Source organism: Lutra lutra, chromosome 3 (assembly GCF_902655055.1).
Source record: "Lutra lutra chromosome 3, mLutLut1.2, whole genome shotgun sequence".
Taxonomy (NCBI): Eukaryota; Metazoa; Chordata; class Mammalia; order Carnivora; family Mustelidae; genus Lutra; species Lutra lutra.
In genome coordinates, this window is record NC_062280.1 from 197,558,865 (window position 1) to 197,581,847 (window position 22,983).

General features: G+C 43.3%; 1 protein-coding gene across 1 annotated transcript in view; it reads left to right on the top strand.

Moving 5' to 3' along the window:
* The window catches only part of MYO16 (myosin XVI), a 438,349-nt gene that overhangs the window by 52,656 nt on the left and 362,710 nt on the right, over positions 1-22,983 (top strand). Inside the window, 1 exon segment of the mRNA XM_047720392.1 lies at positions 4,315-4,458. Coding sequence (XP_047576348.1) covers positions 4,315-4,458 — 144 coding nt within the window.

A 22,983-nucleotide genomic window follows, 5' to 3' on the forward strand; every position in this document is an offset into this window, starting at 1 on the left:
CCTAGGCAACTCAATAAACAGTGTTGGAGGAAGGAGCTGTTTGTGGTGTTGCTCCCTAAGTATGCGTTAGGAGGCAGAATGGAATGTTTTGATCATGATTGATTGGGATATTGGGATTTAGTAATTTAGCATGGAGCCAGTCTTCAGGGCGGCAAGCCAGGGGGTGGTAACTAATGTATAATGTGGTGGAGGTTTCTGGGGGCCTAGAGGGAAGGCATTCTACACTTTCAGAGAGGGTGTGTAACCCAGCGTGGCTGACGTGCTCACTGCGGGACGACTGTGATTGTAGTCCCTAACTTTGATGAAAGGGGAGAGCGACCTTTTTGGGAGAAGAGGGCTAGGATGTAAGGATAGAGTGACTCTTCGAAATTAGCACATTAAGGTGAATGAATAGTGAGTCTATCAGCATCGGTAAGCTCAGGGGCATCCGACCAGCTCCGTTCATGGAGCATGGGGCTCTTGATCTCGCGGTCGTGAGTTCAAGCCCCACGCTGAGGTGTAAAGCTTACTTAAAAAATAAAAATTAAAAAAAAAAATCAATAAGCTCAGAAAGTGGCTAAGCTTTTTCAGGGTCAGATGGAAGAAGAAATTTACCTGCTCCGTGGAGGAGGCTGCAGGAGAGATGGTGTTTCCACAGAAATAGATTTAGGTTCTGTGGACATTTCTAGGTGAGGAGGGTTTATTTGAAACAGACTAGGTTCCAGGGGTTTGCTGGAAGGAAGCGCGGTGTGCGGACTTGAGGGACCCGGGGTGGAGGGAGCATGAAGAGATCTGGCAGTTCAAGGACAGCTTCACGGGCACGGGGTCCACGTGGTCTCTTTAGGCGCCACTGAACCCATGCTTGGTTCCATGCTCTGCTGTCACCCTCTTAAAATTCCTAGTCATTTTTTAAAAAGATGTATTTATTTATTTGAGAGAGAGAGACAGAGAGAGCATGGGGGGAAGGGCCGGGGGAAGAGAAAAATCTTAACCAGACTCCATGCTCAGCTCAGAGCCCAACATGGGGCTCTATCTCATGACCCGAGATCATGACTTCAGCTAAAATCAAGAGTCAGATGCTCAACCAATGGAGCCACCCAGGTGCCCCCAAATTCTTGGTCATTTTTGAAAAAGGGGCCCCACTTTTTCATTTTGCACTGGGTCCCACTAGTTATGTAGCTTGTCCTGCCTGTACCTTGGAGACACAGAGGATGGTGACAGGAGGATCGGGGGAGAGGACTGCTGGTTTCAGAGCTCTCTGAAGGTGACCTAGTGGCAATTCAGCCACCTTCTTGATGAAGTGAACTGTTGCCAGAAATTGGTTGAAATGATGAAGAACGGCCTAAATCGGGAGAAAAATTTGCTAGCTGGAAGAAAATCCTTTCCAGTCAGAATGAGGTTTACTATCTAACAATAATGTTGTAAGAACATTGTAACGGGAATGTTCAACTATCGTAATCTTTTCAGACAAGTGTGATTAGAAGGTATTTATTGCTGTCAAATTATTATTCATGATCCTCTGAAATGTGAGTCTAAAAATTACATTACTTGAGAGAGGCTGGTACCATTTTCCACACTGTATCTAATTAACTCTTTTTTGGTAAAAGACAGGGAAGAGCCAAACCGTAGGTATCTTTGAATTGTAAATGTGGATTCCTGAGGTGTGGGCTGAGGGGGTCATGACAGACAGGGAAGGAGGAGGTCCCATCACTGTTGATTATGCAGTGAGTTATCAAAAAGGTAAAGACAGCAGAATACACGTTACTGGCATGTGAATTTCCTGAAAGAAATTGGATCCAGGCCCTAATTCTAAAACCTATTTATTGAGCCTTTAGACTCTGATCCTCACCTTATTAGTCGTTGGACCCAAACCTGCAGCTCCCATGGATGGGACTCAGGGTCTTAGCATCTTCATTACTGTTACACAGGATGCAGTACTTCACAAAGGCAAATGTCATGGTTCAAAACTGGAACTAATCCCTCCAAGTTCATGTGTGCCATTGCCTCAGGTGCTTCCATGCATCCCAATATAGATGCCTCCGCATCTTCCTTCATGTGGAACCTGAACCATGATTTTGCACCGTGCTCACCATATGGTTTTGAGACCACCAGGTACTGGAGGAAGATAGGAATGTTCTTCCATGACTGCATCATGATTGGGAAACACAATTCATGTGTCTTTTTTTTTTCTTTGGTGAAATACCAGTTCAATCCTTGTACCTAATTTTAAAACCTGGCTATCTTGTAATTATTGATTTTAATGCAAATTAAATAATATGAAAATATAAATCAATTTCTGTAAACCCCATTCCCGGTGCTATCAGTCTATTTGGTTACTGTCTGGAGATTGCCCATGGTTCACCGATGCTCGGTTCACTAATTGAAAGTCATTGATTGCTCTGTCCTGCTTTGTGTAATCTACGTTACCGTCTTCAGGTTCACCAGTCTTATCTTCTGCAATAGCCAGTCTGTTGTTGATCCCATCCATTGGTGTATTTTTCATCTCCACCCTGGTAGTTCTCATCACCAGGAATTAAATTTGAGTCTCTTTGCTGTCTCCCATATCTCTGCTTACCATGTTCAACAGTTTCCCAGTTTTTTGAACACATGGAATGTAGTTATTGTAACAGTTTTAGCATGCAGATTTGCTCATTCTAACAAGTGTATCACTTCTGAGTTGGCTCCCGTTGGTCCCTCTCTTTCCTCTTTGTGGGTCCTGTTTGCCTGTTGTCTTGTATATCTGGTCATTTTTTCCCTGGATGCTGCCATAGTGAACTTTGCCTTGTTGGGTACTGAATATTTTTATATTTCTATAAATAACCTTGAGCTCTCTTTGCGGGGTGTTGAATTATTTGGAAGCAGTTTGAGCCCTTCAGAACTTGAGTTTAGTATTTCTAGGTGGGGGTAGAAGACCTTTGAAGTCCCCTTTCTCTCTGTAGCCCTGTTGTTTCTGTGACTCTGTCCTGTATCCTGGCCAGCTCAGTCTTTGGACTTTCAGTTCAACCTCCTCTTAAGTGGCCCTGGGCAACCGGGGTTCTCCTCACTGTGCTGCAGCTTGGAAAGTCCTTCAAGCCAGGGAGCTGGAATAACAGTAGCAGTAGGACTGCATTGTTTCTTCCCAGCTCTTGGAAGTAATATTTTGTCTGATAGTTTTTGCTTTCGTTGCAGTTAATTTGGGCAGGAATGCCAGTCTGGGCCCTGTTACTCGAAAGGGAAAGCCCTCCCGTGATTTGTTTTTAATTGTCTGGTCCAGGAATAGTTGATACATTGACGATGCTATTTCCAATGATGGCATTGATTACTACTTCTCTGTGGGAGGGGAACCTGTTGGATACATCCAAATACTATGGGAAATATGTATCTATCAACCCAGAAATTTTGCTGATCTGTAGTTAGCTTATTTAGCTTAGGTCTTTTTAAAAAAATACTAATTTAGCTAATATGCACTGGAACTGATGTAGCTTATAGATATAAAATATCAGACTTATACTAGGACAGGATAATTTATAAGGTCCAGGGCAAGTGAATATGTGGGACTCTTCAATAATTATTGAAAATTCTTGATGACAATAGTGGAGCCTTAAACCAAATGCAGGAACCGCCTAAGCACAACTATGGGGATTGTGTACCCTTGGAGCCAGCCCTGACTTTGAATTTTTTATAAATTTTACATATAAATAATAGAGAATAAGAGCAAAACAAGTTCCTGGAAAGTTTGATTTAGTAGACTATGAAATTTCTATAAAACACAATAATTAAAATTCATGTTAGAAGATTCTGAAATTACTAATACTTAACTGTTCCAAGATGGCACCGTGGAATACTGACTTATCTTTTGCAGCTAGGCTGAAGGCTGCGTTTGGATGATGGGGGATGAGTTTGGAAGGATCATGATAGGTCTTATCTGTCTTGGATGCAATAAAGGGGTAAAACTTTATTCATCAACAAAATTGAATGACAAAATATATATATTTTAGAGCAGAAGGCTCATATGATCAGATCTGTATTTCAGAAAGATAATTCTGGCAAGTGGTCCGAGATTTTCTGGTAATCTTTTGTACAAATGACGAGGACCCAAAGACTGAAATTTTTTCCTCCTTCTTAATGTCTGTCTCTATGTTCTCATTTTTATTTCTACTGTCTATGGATGCCATTTCCCTTTGAATCCTCCAACCCCCATATGCCCCTTAGCTTGTAGGTTAGCTGGAGCATCGTTAGTCCCATCTCTCAACCTCTAAATTGGCATTGAAGTCTTTATCTATAGACATTTGCAATGAACCTTATCATCGTTTGAAATACATTTCTTTCTTTTTTTTTTTTTTCTCTCTTTTTCAGTGCGCTCGGTATGATAATGCCTTCATTGCAGAGATCCTGATTGACAGAGGGGTCAATGTCAACCACCAGGATGAAGACTTTTGGACACCAATGCACATCGCCTGCGCTTGTGATAACCCTGATATTGTCCTGCTGCTTGTATTAGTAAGTAAAGCAATTTAGTTTTTTACCATTTGAAGATTTGACAGCATATCAAAGGCCATATATTTAACTATTAATATTTCACAATATGTAATACTTTGGTTGATAAAAAAAAATATGTATGTATGTTATCCTTTATTTTCCTGGAGTTACAAGATAATTAGAGACTAAGATTGTGGGTCACAGAGTTCATAAAACAGATTGTGTAGATGTCGTGTGGAGCTCTACTCCGCTGGCTTTTTTTCCGGGAAATTATATGCCTTAATACTTTGCAAGTGAATCCTAACTAAAATGGTTTCATAAGTGGTGTTTCTTTCAATCCGTTCTCTTAATTCTTAGCCAACTAGGCATACAGTAAAGAGAAATGGCATCTGCTAAATCTTATTGTCTTGCTCACATCTAGTAAACCAGTGTCTACAGCATTTCTTTATAAGAAAATGAAAACTTTAAGTATAAAACTTTACTAGAGTTATTTGTTGCTGTTGTTTTCACTTATAGCTTAGATCCTAGCATTGATCCTCACAATATATTTTAATGATTTCAGAAATGAGAGTTGGGATTTTTTTTTTCTGGTGAATTTATCTTAACAAAGATTCTTAAGAAATTATGTAGGAGTTTTAGAAAACATGCACATCTCAATGTCTGATTATGTTGCTTTTCTTTGGGAGACAGAATTGAGAAATAGAAGCTAGTTTTATTTCATGTGTGATCATAGAGTTAAATCTATAGTATCCAAATTAACATGTTCATGGTTCTGCAGTGACTCTTTTCTCACATCAGGTGCAAAGTTGTATTTCTGACAGTTATATTCTGCAGTGACCTTCACTTACTGATCATTGAATTAATATTTATTGATTACTATTTTTAACATAATTCCTGCCCTTGAAGAACTTACAGCTTATTCATCATTCAAATATTTATTGAATGACCCCTATGTTCTGGATGCTACCCAGTGAACAAAAAGACAGTTTACCTTAGAGAGAATGGCAAGAACAAACAAGAGCACGTCAAGTAAGGGCACCATTGAGAGATTTGATTAGTGGATTAAGCAAGTCTGAGTGGTCTCCTTGCCACCGTGGAATAGCCAGCCCAGCCATCTATCCACAGGAATAATTCACTTTCAAATAAATATGGATGAAACCCATTGACACAAAAATTGTAGCAGGAATGTATTCCTGTTTACAACCTCAAAAGAGAGATTTATTTTACTTCCAGGATTAAGTGCCACTGTACTTGGTGTTAGTGCTGCATGTCCAATATTCTTCCCATTTTCCAAAGATTCCGGATGAGTAAGAGACTGTATAAGTACTTGAGTGTGTTCTGGTCTTTATGAAGAAGGTCAGCCATGAACATAAAAACCACAAATCCCTGCCTCTTGGAGCTTGCATTCTCCTGGGGAGAAGCCGGAAAGAACAAATACGCACATGAGTGAAATACACAGTTACGTCAACTACAGAGAATTGTGGGAAGGACAGGAGTAGAGGAGTGGAGGGTATTAAGGGGTGGCCTCATGGAGAAGGGGACATGTGAGTGAGTCGTGACTGGATTTCCCCATGTTCTTTCACCCCAGGTGAATCAGGGATCCTCTGGAGAGTTTTGGGTGGAGAAGTGACACGATCAGACTTCTGTTGGAGGAGATCCCTCTGGCTGCTCTGTTGAGAGCGGACAAAGAGGGGCAGGATGGGGGAGCCATCTGTTGTCACTCCCCAGGCTAGACGCTATGGTGGTGGTGGCGGTGGTGGGAGGTGACTCGCATCTAGATGTTTGAAGGTCAAGTTGTCCGTATTTGGTGTGGGGTTGGATGTAGGGCTTGAGAGAAAGAACACAGATCACAGATGACTCCCACTTGTTGGCCTGAGGAGTAGAGGCTTGGCATTTGTGTTAAAAGCACTGGAATCATCTTTTTCAAGTCTCTTAGAAAATCATAAGAACAATTTCAGTGAGGTGAGAGATAGTTATGTGTTATGAGCTTTTGTGGAGTAGAGACATGTGTGGTTGTGTGTGTTGCTATCAAATACTGTGCAGCACTGGAACGTTGCTATTTTAATTGGATTACAGAAGGTTCGTGTTCATGGAGTAGGCTCAGGTACTGTGAATGTTGTCAGTAATCTTGCCAAATGATCTATGAAACTCCAAGAGATACTAATAATTGACTTTGGCACAACATTTCTATGTGTCTGATACATTTCTACATATGCTTTATAATGATAAATTGACTTAACCCTCCTGAAACCCTACTGCATAGATGCTAGCTTTCTCTGCCTTTTAGAGGTGAGAGACAGAGGCCCAAAGAGGCCAGGCTCTGTGCTGAAGGCCCCAGAGTAGGGGCAGGGACAGATTTGGTGTCATAACCTGAGCCCCCGGTCTGCTGTCCTCTTGCTAATGACAGACTTCCTACAGAATGGCAAGTCCCCAGAGTGGACAGATGACACCCTGATTCTCACCGTGATATCATACATTCATTCCCCTTTAAAAACAATGATTTCAAACTGATATTTAGAATTTGGGAAGATAGTTAAGAAACATACACTCGATTCTTGTTATTTGTGGTAGTTATGTTCTCTAAGGTCACCACAAATACCGCATTAGTAAATGCTGAACCACGGCTCCTGAGGAAGTGCAGCCTTGGTTCCCGCGAGCCTCTGGTCATGACATAGTCGTCAGCTGGTCTGTGCGAACTTTGTTTTATCTGTCTTTCTCCTTAAAGAGAAATCCATGCATCTAATATGTTGAAGAACGGATACACTCAGAATCTGCGCAATCCCGTGTCTGTGGAGGGAGGGATGGTAGGCTTGTCTTTGCTGTCTTGTGCCTTGGGACTGCGCTGGGAACCATTTCTGAGGAGACTTGCTCACTTCTCCCATCTTTTCTCATATGACTTTGGGTAAAAGAAACATTTATTGCAGGGTTCTGAATTTTCACATCTGATTTTGCAATGTGGTCACAGGTGCTACATTACTCTGCCCCATGACCAGTTCCCAAGCTGGGGCAAATCTGCACGTTTCAACAGTCCGGTGTGTTTGGAACCATCGGAAACATATCCCTTGAATTTGGTATTAATTATTTTAGGAAAATAATTTAATTGAATAAAGGACTGTAGGTTGCTTCTACTCAAGAAAATGATATACGTGTGTTACTGATAAATCATCTCAGACTTCTTGTCTTTCCTTGGGAGGATATAATTTGATATTCCATGTCCTAGAGTTATTTAATAAACCTTACTCCACAAAGGGCATCTATTAAACGTGTTTACAAAAAATGAGTAGTGGACAACAGAAGGCTAAAATGTCATTTTAATTAGTTTTATTTACAAAACGGTGAATTAATTCTGTTACCTAGTACTAGGAGACCTTTCAAGGTATTTTTACTCTTTGAAATCAGAAGGCACAGGGAAAATATTAGCAGGTGCGTAGTCACTGACTAAGTGAGGCTCAGCAAAAGCTTTATCATTGTTTCACTTCAGTAACAAGGGGATGATTACTGGAAATTGTACTGAATGTTTTCTCAGTCCTTGGCCTTTTGCGTTTGAACATCTGACGTTCATCATTTTTGTGCCTGTTGGATACAGTGTGTCATGGGCCGTGTCTAATGGGTACTGTGGGACTGGATCATTTTATGCGATGGCCCGCATAAGGCTTATGGTTCAGGATGGTGAGTTGTAGATGGTGTTCTAGGTCTTTCCTGGCTGAGTGGCTGTTGTGGAATCCCAGCAAAAGAGCGATTAGCCTCTAAACTGGTAGTATCTTGAATGGCGGGAAATAATGACACTGTTATCTGTTAGATGGTCTCTATCAAATGTAGGCTAAAGTGGGAGAAGAGGGATGAGCTTAACCCAGTCCCTGGTGTGGGGAGACAAGGGCATGTGCTAGACAGAGGTATTAGGAAGACGCCCCCCAGGAGCTGGTCACCAAGCCGAGATCTGAAGGGAGAGCCAAGTGTGTCCATCACACGGAGGGGGAGGACAGAACATCGCAGAACCGAGCAGCTTGTGGATAGACTCCTTGATGAGATGAGAAAGGGCAGGTCGTAGAGTCTTTTTAGCAAAGGGGAAGAGAAAAGGATCAAGTCACTTCCACTAGCATGAGCAGATGGAGAGACGCTGCTCTTTGCCTCCAGTCATTAGGACTCCCTCTTGGACTCGGCCACTGGAAGAGCAGACTTGCCGGTCACACTAGCTGTTCGATGTGGGTGACAGAGTATTTTGTACTTAATTCAGAACTCATCCCGGGGACTTGGGTGCAGTGTTTATTACTAAATAAAGCTCCACAAAATCAGAAATTCCTTCATAGTCAAATACAAAGAAACACACAATCTTTAAACTATGTTTAGAAAAGTACATTATTATACCAGGATAGTGCAAGCTACTCCCTTATTTTGGGGTGATTCATAAGACCCAGAACAGTGTATATTTCTGACCGCTGCTTTAATGTAATACCTGTGCTGTCCTTCCTGATTCTTGACACCCTTATTTCTTTTTCAATATTACATCTGTTGCAGCAACCCGATCTGGGTATTTTAATATTAATAAAAGTATGATGATAGGTAACTTATACTTTAATTTTTTTCATAGTCAGTGATGATTTTATGAGATCTATACTTCTATGTGTATATTATAATTCAATTCAGAAAGTCTGAGCCAGGACTTGCCAAATGAAAGTCACTCTTTGACAGGTTTTGTAGGCTATGTTCTCTTAACGATTGAGTCTGTTTTTAAAAAAAATAACATCTCAGCCTTCTGAAGATTTTTAGTTTAAGAACTGTAATTTGCAGATAATACAGCGGAATTTCAAGATTCTCTGTTGAAGTATGAATAGCCATCAGTGTTTGTTAGATGGGGCAGAAACGACAGTGTCATGGAACACACACCTTGTCTCCCTGTGTCTACGCCCGCTCGCGTATTTTTGCCATTTTGTCTGGTGGGAAGCTGTTACCTCGCGCTGTTGTTCAAATCACCGGCCATTGGGACTCAGGAGAAATGCAGTGATCCGTGTGCCCTGGGAGCTGGGGAGGAAGTTGAGGGAGTGTCCTGTGAAAGACATGACAAGGGAAAGGTGGCGTCAAACTAAGATACATTTGAGCTTAGCTCCTTCTGACCCCCCGGGGGGTTGTAGCGAATACAGGGAAACCCGGTACGGGAACCATCTGGCCAACCCTTCTCGTAGTAATTGAAGTTGGGAGGTAATTAAAATTTTTGGGTTAGAACCTCTGAAAACCAGAAATGAGGTGGACGCGTAAATGGGAGTAAAGAATATATGTAGTGAAAGATAAGACGACTTTTTTGGCTTGAGAAGGTAGATTAAAAAAAAAAATAAAACATTGAGCCAAAATGATGCCAATAGAAAACCAGTTACTATTCTGTATTTTCACTTCGCCTAGAAGAAGCAGAATGGACTAAATCTGAAAGTTTAATTTCTTGATAGAAGCAAGAGAGGCATTTGATGGTGGCATGTGCCTGACGCCACAGCTGGGGACAGAAAGAAGGGGACTCTAGCAGGAAGGACAAGGCAGGCTGAGACAGCTGGGGGTTGTGCAGTGCGGGGCTTCCTCTTAGGGGCCGTGCGCCGTAGGTCCAGTGGCACCTGCTGCTTTCCTCTCTCGATGGTTCTCAGAGTCGGCAAACATGGGTTCTAGAATTGCATTGTTGGTCCTGCCGCTTGCCTGTCCTGCTGCCTGCCTGTCCTGCTGCCCTCAGCCATGGGGACGCTCTTACCACCTGCCTCCATTCTCAAATCATGAAAGTGGCAAATACAGGGTGATCCTAGGAAAAGTTTTGGGCGTCCCCAGGCCAGGGGCATCCTGAGGAGGCTTTTACAAGCCTGGAGCTGAATCGTCTAGCTCAGCAGGGCCCAGAGCAGAGCCCTTGGATCCTGGGGTCTCTGTCTCACTTGGATCCTTCTAGCTTACGGGGGCTTCACACTGCTTTCAGCCAGTGTGGGGTTCTAAGAAGAACAGAGAGTCACCAGGGACCCCAGACAGCTTAGAAAATCTCTCTAACAAGACCGGGCCGTGAAACACAAGTAAAAGCTGAGGAAGCTTTTCAGGGTGGCAGGAGGAGAGAAAGGACACTCTGCCCGCCCCCTGGGGAGTTGGCCCCACCCAGGATCCAGGGTCTCCCCTCTCTGTGACTCCTCTGAGTGGAGTTTAGTTGGCAGCGTAAACACTGGAGGGCAGAACGTTGGATATCAGGGAGAGTTCATTGGAAGGTCACGGATGATGAGAAAATCTCAACAATGGAATATTTTGAGACTTCTTCTTTTTTTTTAAATTCAGTTAGCCAGCATATTCGCACCTCGTCAGGTTCAGATGTAGAGGTCAGTGATTTACCAGTTGTGTAGAACAGCCAGTGCCCATCACATCCCGCGTCCTCCCTCCTGCCCATCACCAGTTCCGTCTCACCTGCAAGTGAGGTGACACTTGGTCTCAGTGATGTCACTGCCTGGATTTGCAGTCAGCAACACTGCCCAGCAGGGACTCACTGGGGGTTTGTCTGTTTCCAAAGCTCACATCCATCCCCATCTCTGCCACCTCTCTGTATCTACTGTCTTCCTTGTGCTTTGATTCCATTGGGGATTATTTGGTACATTTAACTGGACTCCTTAAATTGTAAACACCTCGAAGGTAGAATTTTTGCCTTAGAGTTTTTCTACCACTTCTCCGGCCTCCTCTGAGAACGGCAGTTATTAAAATGCAAAGGGAGACCTCAGAACCTGGGACAGAATTATGGGATTTCACAGTTTGGCAGGGACGCTGGCCCTCATCAAAAATACCTCATCAAAAGAGGTTCTTAAAACCATTGCAGGTGTAACGATGGTCTGGGGCTGGGTTTAGAGAAGGAGCCACCTCTCTAACTTGCAGAACACCATTGGCAGATCTGCTCTGTGGCCTTTGAATCCAGATGCGTGTCACCTTTTCCTCCAGCCGTCAGACTTACCTGCTTCTCACAGGAACTATTCTCTGAATTAGTGTAAATTCGAATGACTATTTTAGAACAAGAAAGCCCTCTTCAATAAGCTGTAAGCTATCATTCTTCCTCTCTAACTTAGGATGAAAATGGAAACACTATATTCAAAAATATCTCTGGTTAACTTACGATGTGAATTCACCTGTTCATTCGTTCATCAAGTACATTTTTTATTGAGAATCTGCCCTGTGCCTAGGGCTATGCTTGCTCCTGAGGATACATGAGCAACAAGAAAAACAGGGTCTTTGGCCATAAGCATTGATACTCTGGTATAGGAGAGAAAGTAAAAGGTGAGCATAAATGCTAATTTGTTTCTTAGTGTATAATCATTAACATATTTACATCAATGCTTTTGTGCACGCCATGTGTCAAATCTCAGCTTCGGGTGACAGCTGTAACGGGAAAAATAGAACTTTGTCCTCAGGGCTCTGGGTACACATGGACTGAGACTAAGGGCTCCTCACTGAGGGCAGAGCAGATCACCTGAAACGCTGGCAAGCCGCTATGGGTGTAGGGTATAGTGATGAGAGTGAAGGAAATATCGATGATATATGTGAAGGTGAAATCAACAGTAATGCAGGGGTTTTGTGGTTTTTGTTTTTTGTTTTTTTTTTTTTTTTTTTTTTTAATGTTAAAGAAGGAGAGAGAATTTAAACGTGACTCCAGGCCTTCTGTGTTTGGGAAATTGGAAGGGACGGTGCAAACACCGGTGGAGAAGTACTTTTCTGTGGGACGGCCATGCTTCCCGGTCGAACGTGTCAAGGTCAGGATCCATGGAAGGTGTACATGGAGAAATCTAGGAGGCAGTTGGTCCTGGGAGTTGAGAGAGAAAGAGAGAGAGAGAATCTTATTTGCACCCACAGAAACAGAAGCCCTGGAGTAAATCAGATCAGCCTGTCAAAATGTGAAGTCCCAAAAAAGAAACATTTAAAAGAGGGTCTGAAGTAAGCCAATTAGAGGATGGTTAGAGAAACAGGAATCTGCAGAGAAGACTGGAAAAGAGAAGCCAGATTTGGAAGGCAAACCAGAAATGGGTACTGTTGTGAAGTCCAGGGAAACGTGCCGGCAGCATTTCCTTGTGGAGGGGGGACCTGAAATTAACCCGAGAAGCTGGTCATTCGAACATGGAAACGGACAGGCTAGGAAGGTGGCCGACTGCATCCCTAGTTCAAATGCAAGGACACATAAACCCTGTGAGGTCTCCCCTCCTTATGTGTGTAGACATTGTGGTGTGGGACAGTACAACTGTAATAGAATATTCTAGAAGAAAAAAAGAAAGAAGAAAAAAAAGAGGAGCTGATACTATGAGGCATCAGAGATAAATCACACAGAGACCATTGGCGCAAGGTGTGTAGGGACTGAAAATATCAACTGTATTCACAGTTTGCTGGTCAACAGACCTGGAAAAGATTGTATTTTCTCAGAACAAAGTATGGAGTGTTCAGATGAACAAAATATGATTTTTTTTTCTAAAGATTTATTTGTTTATTTGAGAGAGCATGCCCAGGAGTGGGAGGAGGGGCAGAAGGAAAGACTCTTCACGCAGACGCCCTGCTGAGCACCGAGCCCGGCTGGGCTGGAGCCGGATCCCAGGACCCATGAGATCATAACCTGAGCCAAAACCAAGAGTGAGACACTTAGCCAAGTGAGCCACTCAGGCGCCCCCAAAATATGATTTTTGAGAAAGCTGAGTACCCTGACTGGCATTGGAGAAAAATTACATGAGCAAGCAATGCGGTGGGAAGACGCTGGCTCATTTCATGCTGGTCTTAGTGAATGAATATTGTGTGGTTCACACAAAACCTTAATACGAAGGCGAATGTGCAGCTTAGCAGGACATGTAATATAAGCGGCTTGCCCAATACCTTGAAATTATGTTCCATTTACCCTAACCACAGAGGGGCTCTTTACTAACGTGGAACCCATGATTTCTTGTCTTAGCTTTTTCTCGGAAACACTTATTCAATATGCTTGCTTACGAAATTGTATCTTTTAATTGGATGGTTGACTGTTATTTATATGGTAGCCATTCACTTATTGAAGAGTCACTCAGGCTCGCTCACCAGACAATCGCCGACTTGTCTCACATTTCCCTTCTCACCTTCGACTTCAGTATCTTGGAAACTTTCCGTGAACCCAAGAGAATGGTCCTATGTTTTCACCTCCTTTCATAGTTTTGTTCATTGTTTATTCTACAAAAAGATTTTTCTCAGTATAAATATCACACATTTATTGTAGAAAATTGAAAGAAAGCCATAAATATAAAGAAGAAAATTAATAATCTCTAATAATTCGATCACATAGAGATAATCAGTGAATATGTTTTGATGTGTTTTGTAATCTGTCTTTCCTCTTCCCCACATGTTAGAATTTATACGGAATTTATCTGATACTGTGTGTATGTATTGGTAGCCTGTCCTTTTTTTTTTTTTTTTTTTTGTGCAAAATACTGGTTTTATTAAAGCATTGGGACAGGACCTTTGTTTTTTTTTTTTTAAGATTTTATTTATTTATTTGACAGAGAGAGATCACAAGTAGGCAGAGAGGCAGGCAGAGAGAGAGGAGGAAGCAGGCTCCCTGCTGAGCAGAAAGCCCGATGTGGGGCTCGATCCCAGGACCCTGAGATCATGACCTGAGCCGAAGGCAGCGGCTTAACCCACTGAGCCACCCAGGCGCCCTGGGATAGGACCTTTGGGAAGAAAGAGCTGCTGCAGGGGTTCCTGAGGGGAGGCTGATTATACACTTGAGAGGTGGGGAGGTAAGGAAGAGGGAGGTTTTCAAAAGAACCTTCATATGCTAATGAGGACCTATAAGGTCTGGAGGCCTTGCCATTATCAAGTTCAGGTTGTTTTTCCCTCTAGTAACAATGCTGGAGAAAGTCATTTAAGAAAAGCCAAAGAATAGAAAGGAGAACTGGGTAGGGTTAGGCCAACATTTCCTTCCTTTGAGGAAAGGGGGATTGACCACAGCTTTCTCCAGAAGCCTGTCACCTGAGACTTCAGACCAGCAGCTGAGAGCTTTGTCTTTAAGTGGCCAACAGGTGCCTGGTTTTACTGCTTATGAGAAGAGTTGATCTAAGAGGGACATCTCCCAGGAAGGAGAAGAAGAGTCCCCTTTTACTCACCCTTTGGAGGAAGTGTTCCCGGGTTTTGGCACCTAAATGGTGCCAGAGAGCGAAGTTCTTGTCTCACAGAGTCGGAGAATGAGTCTCGAGAACAAAGGAGAGTGAGTGAAGACATCAGGGTTTGAAGCCAAAGGCCAAGAAGGAATTCTTGGGGGAGGTGTTTGCTGCAAAATGGTGGTTTATTAAAGCACAGGGACAGGACCCCTGGGCAGAAAGAGCTGCTGTCCTGGGGTCAGGAGGGGTGGCTCATTATACACTTGGGAGGTAAGGAAAGTGAAGGTTTCAAAAGGATTTTCTTATGTTAAAGAAGACTCACAGGATACCTGAAGCCTTGCCATTGTCAAGTTAAGGTTGTTTTTCCCTCTACCAAGGCATTACCAGATCGTTGGGAGCCTCCTGGTGGAGCATTACATTCTGCATCTGTCTGGGGGCGGGGACGGGGTTTAAAAGGACATTTAATGGTATCTACATTTCCTTCTGGAAGCTAGTTGGTTATTGATGAAATGCTTTGTTCTTATAGAATGCTAAGACATTTGTAAATGAGGGAGACTCCTGTCTTGCAGGACTGTGATCTCTATGAATTAATTACTTGTTTTTCCTATCCTCAGCTTTAGAGCAACTCAGAGCACAGGAGGAACGTCGTCGCTTATATCTCATGGTGGGGGGTGGGGGTGGGGGGTTGTGGGGTGTCAGCTTCTGCTTTGTCCTAAGCTTGGCTTCTGTTCCTCATTAAAGGGATATTTCCATTAAATGAAGGTACAGAAAAAGCTCTCAAGACTGAGAGGGGTCCCAACAAGGTTGCCACTGATGGCTTTTAGGGGTGCTTTTACAGAAAGCTAACCAGGGAACTTAAATTCTTGTAACATCTCTATTGATATCACCATAGAGCAAGGACTAGTAATGATGCCTTCGGTGGCTTACTTCCTTCATAGGGTCAGGTAATTCTCTTGGTCGGAAGCAGCTATTACAAAACCCGGGTGTCTGACACCTAGGACCAATAGTCTGGTTTGTTACCTTTTCTCTGGTTTTTGAATTTTGCAAGCCTGATCCCTTGGCCCCCTACCTCTCTCTCTCTCCCTAGCCCCGCCCGCCCCTTACTGAGTAAGGCCCTAACATTAAGACAATTGGGAGCTTCCATGAGGAAAGTCACACGTATCCCACACTGGGGTGGGGGGCTTAGGGGGGTGTTGTAGGGTGTCCTCTTGTGCTTTGTCCTCAGCTTACCTTCTGCTCCCTTATCATTTCCCTCCTGAACAATTGTGACCCATAAATCTTTAAGGCTGTTGAAGGTGGACGGTCCCATCTTCTGTAACGTCTTCCTGCTAGATAGGGGCATGGAGATATCCCTACCTATGGGTCAAACTGGTTAGTTGGGGAAAGTATAACGGAGTTACTAAAGGGGGAGGCAGCTGACTCCAACACAGACGACACGGATAAACCTCCTTGAGTAGAAAGGATCATGTGTCAGCTGGAAGTTATGGCTGTGAAGGAGTCGTGGCACTAGGCGGGGAGACACAGGAAATAATAAGGTTAGAGTTGTAATGAGAAAGAGATACCAGAATAAAAGACCTCTGATAGTTGACCTTCGATAATGTTCCTCCTGTCCAGGAGTTTAAGGCAGTCACTAAAGGAAAGAGAGATTCTTAAAAGCACCAATTTGTGTATTCATGTCAATTAGAAGTGGGACGCCTGGGTGGCTCAGTCGGTTGTGTCTGCCTTTAGCGCAGGTCATGATGCCAGGGGATGGAGTCCTACGTCCAGCTTCTTGCTCAGCAGGGAGCCTGCTTCCCCCTCTACTTGCTGCTCCCCTGGCATGTCCTCTCTCTCTCTAGCAAATAAATAAATAAAGTCTTAAAAAAAGAAAAGAGAGGAGAGGAGAGGAGAGGAGAAACCCAGAACTATTTTGGTGGTAATCTGGAGCGCATACCCAGCATTCTGTTTTTATGATCGTGCAAGTTCTACCTTGTGCAACACTAATGGTATCGAGTGCCATTCTATTATGTGGAACCGCTTCACGTATTTACTTTGGTATTTAATAGAGAAATGTTATTTGTATTAGTTTAGTAGTTAATAGAGAAATGGTACTTTGAGTGTCAGTTAGGGCTTTGACCGTGTGCCTATGAAGAGCTGCCCACATGCTAAACAGCATCGTTCAGTCTCAAAGAGGGAAAATAGGTGGGTGCTGGGTGGTCACCCCAGTGTAACACAAAATGTGTCCACCATCATTTTCAACTTGGAAGGCTGGCCGGGTTGGCAGTGGTTTAATAATACGCCCATCTTTTTATATACACATGCTGTACATCTCCAGGTCTTAGAAGTTTCTTCTACAACATGCTTTAGTGAAATGTGGTTGGATTATACAAATGGCCTTAGTTAAGTGTTCTCCTATTTTAGACATTTTCAAAAAATTTTCATTACTTTTTCTATGCTTGTGACACTGTTATTACATCATTTCGTGATCCTGACAATACACATTTCATGACATAAATTATTTCATGTATGCCATTGTTTTCACTTCCAGTTTGTATCTGTCATACAACCAGTATCTAGAAAGCCAGATAGTTCTACGGGACTTGTTGGAAGACTTGTCATATTAGCTGTGTCCTTCCCTGCACATTTTTCTTCCCGGATACAATCCCTTTGGACTCTTCTAGATGGCTCCTCTGGTTTTTATATCTATTTCATGTTAAATAACTATGTTTATGTCCCTACACGTTGACTTTTCATCTTTGGTCTGGAAGATGAGGATTGAGGCCGTGGTCCCACGAACCCAGGCGCCGTCACATCTGCCCACTGCTATGTAACCATGAAACTCTGGTCATTTGTAGAAACATGTCGGGGCTTCTTTAGTATGGCTGTCAGTGCTATCCATACCCGTTCACTTGGAATTCTCCGATTATCCTTTCTTTCTGACATATTTTGTTTTCTTGACATCGTTTGTTACGTAGCATGGCAGCAGGGCCACCAATAAATATTTACATGCTCCCAAAGTAGTAATTACTGACCTCAGGATGTTTACAGATTGAGCTGTAAAAATCTCCTCCAATGTAATTTCAACTGTTATAAAATTTAAATGGTGGTCCTACAGGTTTTAAAACTTTTATTACCAGAAAACTTCATAATCATTAATCTCAAAGTACATTTTAATTATAATAAGGGGCTTAATGCATAGTTCTTAATGAATGAAAGGATTCCCTGGTGGCATTGCTTCCTACATTATCTGCTAACAGAGTAGAAGCAGGAGGAAAGTTGCATGCTTTTAGTTTTCCCTCTGTGCTCCAACCGTGCAAACCCATGGGAAAGTCTCAGCTTGAGACCACGGATGAATGGATCTTCTGCCTCTGTTCCCTGAGTTTCTGTGACTGTGGGCAGATGGGAGCTCAGGAATCCTCTGGGTGTTCTGACTCAAGTACAAGAGAGGCGGCCTGTGGCAGGAAGATGGTTTCTTCCCTCTCAGCACCATTCACTGGTGCTCATCAGGAGTAATTCACTCTTACAGGTATCTGCTGGTGCATACCCTACCTGACACCCTCCCTTCCTCATGGCCATAGTGCTTTCAACTGGAATGTCTCAGTAGAGCCTTGGGGAAAGAGGTGGCAATTCAGTGTCTCCAGGTTTTAAGGTTTAACACTTTCTTCACCTGTTCCTTTTGGTGGCATGAATATTTCAGAATGAGAGAGGTTGCTTTCTGGATGTAACTGGTAAAATAGCATTTCTGCCAATCACCCAATTCAACGGCAATAAGTGAAAAGTGATGCAGGGTACAGAGAATAGATAGTTCCCAGAACATGAGCCTCTGTCTTTCCTGATGGCATTTGGTGGCCCTTTGGGTCAGAACCTATTACTTTTTTTGTTCAGTGATTTTAGGTTTCATTTTTGGGGGAGTCTTAGGCGTTTTGCTTGTCTTTGTATAAAAGGAGTTTGCTGTCTTTGTTCTGATTTATTTGAAGATTTTGTGGCTTTTGGAGTTCGTTCTTGAAGACAGGATTGCTAGAAAGTTTTGTTTTCATTCTCAAATAATTGGTTGTAAGCAGCAGTAGAGGGTCTACACAGTTTCCCTGGGTCACTGGCTGGAAGACACACGTTCAAAACTGAAGTAGTAAATTACCAGGAAATAAATGGGTTGAATAGATTTTTGGGAGATCTCTTCCAGAAGTACCTGTACGTTTCTATTCAATCTTTCATAAAAGTGTTTTGTTGCATGTGGGTTCTTTTTAAGGAACAGATTTACAAAGAGTTCCCTCATACGTCTCAGAGCACAGTGCATTTTTGTCAACAGCAGAGTAGAAGGCATTCAGATTTTTTTTTTTTTCTGGTTTGCATTAGATGCGGCACTTGAAACTTTTAACATCGCTGGACCTGTGTATTCTGGGCATGACGTTGTATAAGTATTTCTCGCCTTTGACTGAAATCATCTTGCTTCCTCATTGCTGGATTTGTGAAATACACTGTCCAGTAAGCGTGAGGGGAAGAAGGGAAGCAACCAAACCGAATACACCACCTCAGCATTCAAGGAGCTTGGGCTAAACTTCTCTCTCGCGCGCTGTTTCCTTCTGCCCACGCTTTTTGGAACTTGAATTCAGGACCCAGCTAACACCTATGTGCAGGGAAGGATGGATGATTTCATACAGCATAGCTCATGCTTGTCTTTACAAAGACCACATTTAATAAGGTATTATTTCTTTGCTGATTGCTTTTATTAGGAGAGCTGTAGTGCCTACTGTACATCAGCACTGTGCTGGGCTTAGACTGAGGAGAACTGGCATCTCCATTAACTAGTAACAGTTGCTTGTAGTTTGCAAACTAAGGGGCTGAATTAGGTGTATTGCCCTCGGTCATGAAACTGGCAAACAGCAACCCGACACTTGGCACGGCGTCTCTGATGCCACGCCTCATTACGTGGTGCCAGGAGAACTTCCATCCCCCTTTCCTGCTTTCCGTAAGCTCTAAGTTAAACACCCTTGATGGTCATGTCAGTGTTTTGCAGCTCCCTGAGTTCTGATGTCCCACTTTCCATCTCTGAACGGCCTGGTCTAACTTACTTCCTCAATGAATGTAAGATACCGGAAACACACAATTAAACTTTCATGGATTTCTAACCCAGAAGCCCCGTGCAGATTTCTTCTTCTCATCAAAATATGTTTCTTTCTCTTGAATGTGCATTTCTTGTAGGATAGCAACTTTTATTGTTTAGTTAATATGAGATGCCATGAAGAGTTCAGAAGTGAATATTGTCGTGCTTCCCAAACACTCTTTTTTTGCTCAAGTGAATTAAAAAAATCTGGAGATGATCTTTAACAGGTTGGGGTCCAGAGGACGTGGACACCTGAAGCCTTGGGAAAGAGTGGAGGTGACCCCTCTGATCCCACAGTGCAGTTCCCAGTATCCTTAAACTAAAAGCTTGCAGAATGCTATTAGCATGTGTTCCGAACCAAAATAATTGCCCGTGCATTATACATTCATTTGGGACAACCTCGTTTTTTCTTGCTAGCACATAATGCAAAATTTTCTACAGAAAGAAGGGAAACCATCTGCAATTCAAAAGCACGAAACATCCGCTCCCAGAATTTTCTATTTTCCCTATCATGTTAGACGCCAACATTTTTATATTTAAGTGGAATATTTTGCGGCAGGATATTTGAGGACTGTGTAAATATTCTATTCCTCATCAAAGTTTCCTTCAAACTTCCGCCTTTCCGGCACCAGGAACATAGTGTTAACATCCCTCGATTCATCTGAATCCATTATGACTAGAGCGAGTGCCAGGTTCTAACCTTGTCATGCTTCCTGCATGTGTGAGCTGGGATTCTGTTGTAAGGAGGAGGCTTTTCTTCTCCCCTCTCTTTGGGTATTCATGTGTTTGTTGATATCAGCGTGCACTCATGGGTTCCTAGATGTGGTTCCTCAGTGCAGAAACCTGGCTAACCTCAGCTCTGCCAGCGACCAAGGTTAACGTCTTCAGTGATGGGACCAAGGGACATCACACACCCATCAGATGGGGTACGATGGGACAAACATGCTGCCCCCTCTGTGATTTGCCTGCCAAAAACCTTCTTGTAAGGTCATGTGAAGAAGGCCTTGAAAAGACAGCGCTGGGTGTCCGGGTGGCTCAGTGGGTTAAGCGACTGCCTTCAGCTCGGGTCATGATCCTGGAGTCCCAGGATCGAGTCCCGTATCGGGCTCCCTGCTCTGCAGGGAGTCTGCTTCTCCCTCTGACCTCTCCCCTTTCATGCTCTCTTGCTCTCATTCTCTCTCTCTCTCTCTTAAAAAAATAAATAAAATATTGTTTTAAATGAAAAGACAGGGGCTGTTCCAAATTGGAGAGGATTAAAAAGAAAGGACAACTACATGCACTGGGGGACCGTGGGTTACCTCCTGAGCTGGGGAGATGGCTATCAGTAATATGCTTGGAAAAATTAATGACATTTGGATGTGCATGGTGGTTTCTATAATAGTGTTTAGTAATGCTGAATGTTGTGATGCAATAACTTTTATGCACAAGAATTACCATTATTCTTTTGAAATACGTACTAAAATATTAGGAGTAAAGCGAGGTGGTACCTGTGATTCACTTTCAAGAGATTCAGGAGGGGCACCTGGGTGGCTCAGGCAGTTAAGCTTCTGACTCTTGGTTTTGGTTCCTGATCTCCAGGCTGTGGGATCGAACCCCTCATCAGGCTCTGTGCTCAGTTCAGAGTCTAAGCAGGATTCTCTCGCTCCCTCTGCCTCTCCCTGCTCTTGTGCCTGCATGTGCTCCCTCTCCCTCTCCTTCTCTCTCTCACAAATCAATCAATCTTTAAAAAAAGAGACTCGGGAAAAATAGAGAGAGAGTGCAAAAATAAGGGTAAAGTATAAATTGGTGAATTTGGGTAAAGGGCCGAGTATAAGTTTCCTAAGGTTGCTATAACAAAATACCACAAACTAAAGGGCTTAAAGCAACAGAAATTTACGGCCTCATAGTTCTGGAGGCCAGGAGTCTGAACAAGGTGTCAGCAAGGCCGTGCCCTCTCTGTAGCTTCTAGAAGAGGCTCCTACCTTACCTGGCCCAGCTCTCGGGGCCACCCGGTGTTCCTTGGCCGTTGGCTGCGTGGTCCCCATCTCTGCCTCTGTCTTCATGTGGCCACCTTCCCTCTACGTGTGTGTCCCCGGGACTCCTCATCTTAACTCAGCTAGTTACGTCTGCACCCATTCCGTTTCCAAGTAAGTCCACCTTCACGGCTACTAGGGATTACGGTTTCGGTGTTTCTGCAGGTGGGGGGCAAGGGGGGATGCCATTCAACCCCCAGCAGGTGCACAGGACCTCTTTGTACTGTTCTTGCAACTTTAATTAAACATGAAACTGCATCAAAATAGAGTTACCAGAAAATGTTAGCCTATGAAAAGTGGCATTTGCTTATTAAGATGCCATCATGTGCCTCTCATTAAAATTCCAGTATTAATGTGTTAGAGAATTATGACTGAATGAAAGACGTGGTGAGTATATTCACTGACATTAAATTGTAACATAAAGCAACCGATCCAGTGTTTATTTACAGGAAAGGTGCCCTTATGGGTTCATATGTCATCGGATAGGCAGTAAATAAGGTTCCTATCTGGCGGGCGGGGGAGTGGTATACTTGAGTTCCATTTCCAATACCAAGGACCATAGGTTAGGACAGGCTGGAGGTTGGGTGGCCTTCCTTAGAGAAAATGTGCCCAGGGCTTCCTGTAGGAAACGTCCAGTTCTCAACTGACGGAAGTATTTGAGGAGCGGGATTTTGCATAGAGAACATCGAATACTTTCATTTCCCTCATGAATATCCATCATGATGTGATTGATTGTCTTGAGGCCAAACTGAAAGCGTGCCTCACGGTCTGCACTGCACAAGGATAACGTTTTGGTTGAGCTGTTCTCACTAATGCAAGTTTTTCTTAACGTGAGCATTCTTTGAGGAAGACAAAGGACAGTGACGACAGTTAGTATAGGAAATGGGACCACCCGGTGATCAGGCGTAGGAAAGTAGAGCTAGGAAGAGGCTTTGCACACACGTGCCCGCGTGCACACACTAACGCGTGCCTGAGTTCACACACATGCTTCCCAGGGCTCGGGGTGCTCCGGGCCCTGGGTATAAATGAGAAGGAATGTGTTCCTACCATCTCTCCTCACTCTGGCTATCCCTTTACACAGCCAGTTCCTAAACCATCTGTTTTGATAAAGTACAGCATCCAGTTATTTTAAAATATTGTTTGAGCTTCGGAAAGCACGTTGTGATGGCTTAGACAGTTGTTCTCGTATCACAGAGTAGGTACAACCTTGGACATCTTTGTCCTGTGTTTAAAAGTCTAGCCTAAAACCCTGGCCTTGTCCTGCTTCTCTTGCCCTGGCATGAAGCCGCGGTGTGCGCTGTGAAAAGCACACACCGGCACACACGGGGAAATGGAAGTTCATGTTTGCTGTCGGCGC